Source organism: Geospiza fortis, unplaced genomic scaffold, assembly GCF_000277835.1.
Source record: "Geospiza fortis unplaced genomic scaffold, GeoFor_1.0 scaffold206, whole genome shotgun sequence".
NCBI lineage: Eukaryota > Metazoa > Chordata > Aves > Passeriformes > Thraupidae > Geospiza > Geospiza fortis.
The window spans coordinates 3,880,723-3,885,209 of NW_005054311.1; the positions used below are offsets into that span (position 1 = coordinate 3,880,723).

Consider the following 4,487-nt stretch of genomic DNA (forward strand, 5'->3'; position numbering starts at 1 on the left):
CTGATTATGTGCAGCATGTAAATCTGCCCAGAGGGTTGAAGTGAAATTTCTAGTGTCTTTCTTTTTGAGTTGCTACCATTGCCATTATCACTGTTAATATCAGTGTGTTGAGCTACAGGAAAATGGTAACAAACTGTTCCACTGTGCTGTGTTTCAGGTTACTTGAGATTAAACCAATGCTCATCCAACCACCACACTCCCCATTTCAGCAAAACAAAACCAAAAAAAACGCTTCATGTAATGAAGTGCATCACTCCACAAAACCTTTAAGTAAACTTCTACTAGAATTAAAGAGGGTTTGCCACAGCACAGGACATTTTCAGTACAGGAAATGTTCCTTCAAAATGTTCACATAAATTCTACATCAATCAAAACTCCCAGGGAAATACAAATGAAGACATTAAGCCACCTGACAGGGGAAGAGGGACAGTTTGTTCCAAGAACTTGCCTTATGTACTTTCAGTGATTCAAGTGCATTCTCTCTTTGGAGAAAGTTAAAGTTTGTATCAAAATCCATGTCTTTATTAGGTATAATTCTGCAATTTGAGGGAGTCCATCCTTCAAATACTCAGATGATTAATGAAAGGTAGTATCACAGATTAAAAGTGTTTTTATCCCTCTAGTCAAAGAGCAATCCATTACTGCGCTAGAGAACAGAGAATTTGAGGAAAAATTGATCTACTTACATCTGCTCATCAATTTCTCCAATCTGGCGATCTAGTCGTCCCTCCTCATCATCTTCTGCCACTATTGCTTCTGAAATCTAAACCAGAAAAGTACTGAGAAAATTCACCTTCATCCTGAATTCCACTTCCACTCCGTTACAGTGTCTGTGTCCTCCCCTGCTCCCCTCCATCTGAAGTTAGTGTCAATCTCCTCTATGTATATTCCCATCTTTACAAGGGCAAATACAGACAAAAAAATGGTCTGGTTTAATTTGAAATGGAAATGCTTTTTCTTAAATTCAAAAGAATTTTGACTGCCTTGGGGTTAATCTTTGGAAATTTTCAATACTCTACGATTTGAAACTGAGCATAAACAAACGACACATACCCACAGTCTGAGGCTGAAATGAGAGCTCTATCCCAGGGCTTGGGACTTAAATACACACCACTTATTGAACAGACTGTTTAAATATTCCCACTGGATCCCGAAGTGTTTCTAACCTGTTATTTTTTTCAGCATATACTTTCTCAAATCTGAATGTCTGGGAGATGCTATGCAATCAATGGTCCACGCATAACTGAGAAGATTCCTCCTAAGCTGAAGAATTATCTGAATGGCTTATGCTAGCAAAATGTATCCACCACCGCTTTTGTATGAACATTTGCTCTGTTTATAGTGCTGACTGCTTTAAAATGAGCAATGATACATTTTTCTGCACCACTTTTCTCAGCAGTTGACTATTTACAATTAAAATAATTAAAATAATTAAAAGGATAGCAAATACTCTAGGGGAAGACTGAGAACACAGGTAATCTTTAAATTGTACACAAGGGCAGATAAACACCTGCTGCAGGAAGACTTTCCATGCAATGGTAAACAGTAAAAAATTGAAGTACAGAAAAACTGGCCAATTTACGTGTCTCAAAACTCTTTTGTCACCTTCCCAGATTTTGGAGTTCCTTTCCAGTGCATTTAAATTAAACATGAAATCCAGGTTACCTACACTTTATAGATACTTTTTTAAAAAGACAGACAAATGGGTAGTGTTTTTAAAAGTTTGAGTATGAATATAGAGCTAAAGAAGAGCCCACAGTTGTGTCCTCTTTGAATACAGGACACTGATCTGAGGTATATGCTAGCTAAATAGTATTTAAATAAAATACAGTACAACAAATGTAACTAGATACATATGACTGGATCTTGATTAAAAGTTTTCATCTTAATTTCATTTAAGTGGAAAATACAAAGAACCCTTTGCTCATTTATAAAGTGCATTTAACCACACACTGCATTGAAACAACCAGCTGACAAATGCAGATGTCAGCCATTCTGCAGAGCTGCATGAAACTGTTGTTTTCCTTACTGTGTATAGTATTTAGAATCAATAAATATAGATTCCATTACTTACTGTGTTGACCTGTCGCATTGCCTTTTGAAATTCATCCCATTCTTTGTCCATCTGATCCTTTGGAGCATCAACTTTTCTCACCTAAAGAACATGAAAATTTATAAATTAACAATTTAAGTCTAATGACTCTTTGGGACACTGTAAAAAAACCAGGAGAAATATGAAAAATTATGCTGTGTTATCAGAGAAGTCTGGTTGACGTATTTCAGTTTAAGTAATGGATATGGGTGAGAGAGTGCAGCTGCACAATGGTTTTGGAAGAAAAATCTGACTCTACTCCTGGATTAAACAACATCCATGACTGCAGCATTAAAGAATAATTATTGACTAAAAGTAGCTGGTGTGGAATGTCTGAATTAACAGAAGTTACAGAGTTTGACGGTCTGCCATTTCACTGTGTCAGGTGATAACTATTAAATTCTTCTGTAAGCTGCCTGTACAATTGCATACAGTAGGCATTTCACAAGCCAAAAAGCAGTGAATTGTTTACCTTTGGCATAACATAAAATATCAAACCTTTCAGCCACTAGTCTGCTGGTGTTAAATAGCCTGACTGTATTTCAAATCTAGTCTAGTTTTGTTGGCTAACAGAAGTAACTGTACAGCTACAAACCAATTTTAATGACATGGAAAGCTTTTTATTCTGTGGTAGACGGCATTTAGTACTAAGACATGAAGTCAGAAAATTAGTCGTGGTAAGAATGTGTTTAAGATCTACAGCCGAGGTAATCAAAGCCAGATTGTGCTTTTCATGCAAATAAATAAACAAGGTAGTCTACCTGTGTAAGTGAAACTTACACAATTCAAGACTGGAAGATGTGGCATATAATGTATTTTAGAGGACAGATTATGTCTGACTCAGGACTGGGTAGAAATTATATAGCTAGGAGAACTAAGCAGTTTGAACATAATAAGTCATGACACCATCTTTTTGCGTTAGTTTTATTTTCCCTTTATTCATACTCCTCTTTTGGTGACATGTCAGTCATCAACTTAGTAAAGACAACAGTTTGGTGTGTTTTGTTCCTGAGTGATTATACAAAATCAAGTAGTATGAATTAAGTTTATAGAATAAATTAGAAGCTTCCAAGCAAACTCATACTGGGAAGTAATAGTCATCATTTCATTTTTCTGTTCTGTTATTATTTCTATCATATGTGTATGTACTGTGTTATTATGCATTGTGGTTGTCTTTTGTAATTCATAATTATTTGTATTTCTTACAATAAATTTAAACACTAAAGTTATTATTTTTCCTTGAAATATTTATCTAATCCAGAATTTATATACTCTACAAGTACCTGATGCAAATAACAAGCATTTTTCACACCCACAATCTCCCTTTCAAATGCCCAGTTAGTTATTCAAATAATTATTTTGTGTATGATTGCAACACAGAACCACTGCAGCCACCTCAATATAAGTGATGTCACAAACATTTCCCTTCCTCTGAGTATTAGTTACACTCAGAAAGGGCTGATTAAAAGGAAGAGCCTCTCCAAGCAATTCAATGGAACAAGTAACCACTTATAAATTTATCAGTGGAGGCAATAACCAGAACAAAGGTCACTAACCAGTGTCCTCACAGATATAAGCAGATTCTCCTTTCCTGCTAGACATTCCTGCATTCCCTACTTATGATGAAACTAAGTACTTGAAAAATTTACTACTTCAGTTAGACACAAAGCACAAAACAAAACAAATCAAACAAAACAACCCACCAAAAAGAACAGCCAAAGGATGGCTTTTTCAGCTACATATTTCAATATTCAAAATATCATTATTCAAAACTATTCACATATGGCAACACCTGGGCATGAGTAGTGCCGGAAGAGTCTTGCCAGAGCAAATAAAACACCTAAACGTGTTAGCTTGGCCAATGGGACTAACTGAACATGAAGAAGCATTATTTGGAAGGTCTCCAAATTAGATATCATGGCTTGGCCTCACAATGCCATTTAAAAACACCAGCAGCCTTCCACTGTGTGAACAAGGAAATATACTCAAAGAAAATAAAAAAGACTTAGGCTACAGCACTATATTTCAATAAAGAAAGCAAGAAAGCCATCAAATCTGTGGCAAATTTTTCAAAACAAAACAAAAAAAGGTTTGTATTTTAAATACCAGTGTTTATTTTGGTCATCATTTGGCACCGTGCAAGCTGAAGGAAGTATGAATGGTTTTGAATTTCAAGATTTTTAGTTGTAGGAGTTTTTTTGAGAAACAGGTGAATATCTTTCTTTTCTTTTCTGAGCATCATAAAACCCCCAAGTGGTAAAAAACGAGAGGGCTGAAGACCAGGTTCACTCTTGTGGTGTAACCAGCACTAGAGATGACAGCGTGTGCCATAATGGAGCTGTTTTCATTCCAACAGGATGCAGCCCATCAGTCACACAGCAGCTCCACACTTTTC

The 4,487-nt window shown here is 35.9% G+C and overlaps 1 protein-coding gene across 1 annotated transcript in view; it reads right to left on the reverse strand.

Annotated features, from left to right (window-relative positions):
* Positions 1 to 4,487, reverse strand: part of ZNF830 (zinc finger protein 830) — a 12,524-nt gene that overhangs the window by 1,655 nt on the left and 6,382 nt on the right. The window contains exons 7-8 of the mRNA XM_031055637.1: positions 2,075 to 2,155; positions 687 to 763 (exon numbers count right to left, since the gene is read on the reverse strand). Coding sequence (XP_030911497.1) covers positions 687 to 763; positions 2,075 to 2,155 — 158 coding nt within the window. The remainder of the gene's footprint in view (positions 1 to 686; positions 764 to 2,074; positions 2,156 to 4,487) is intronic.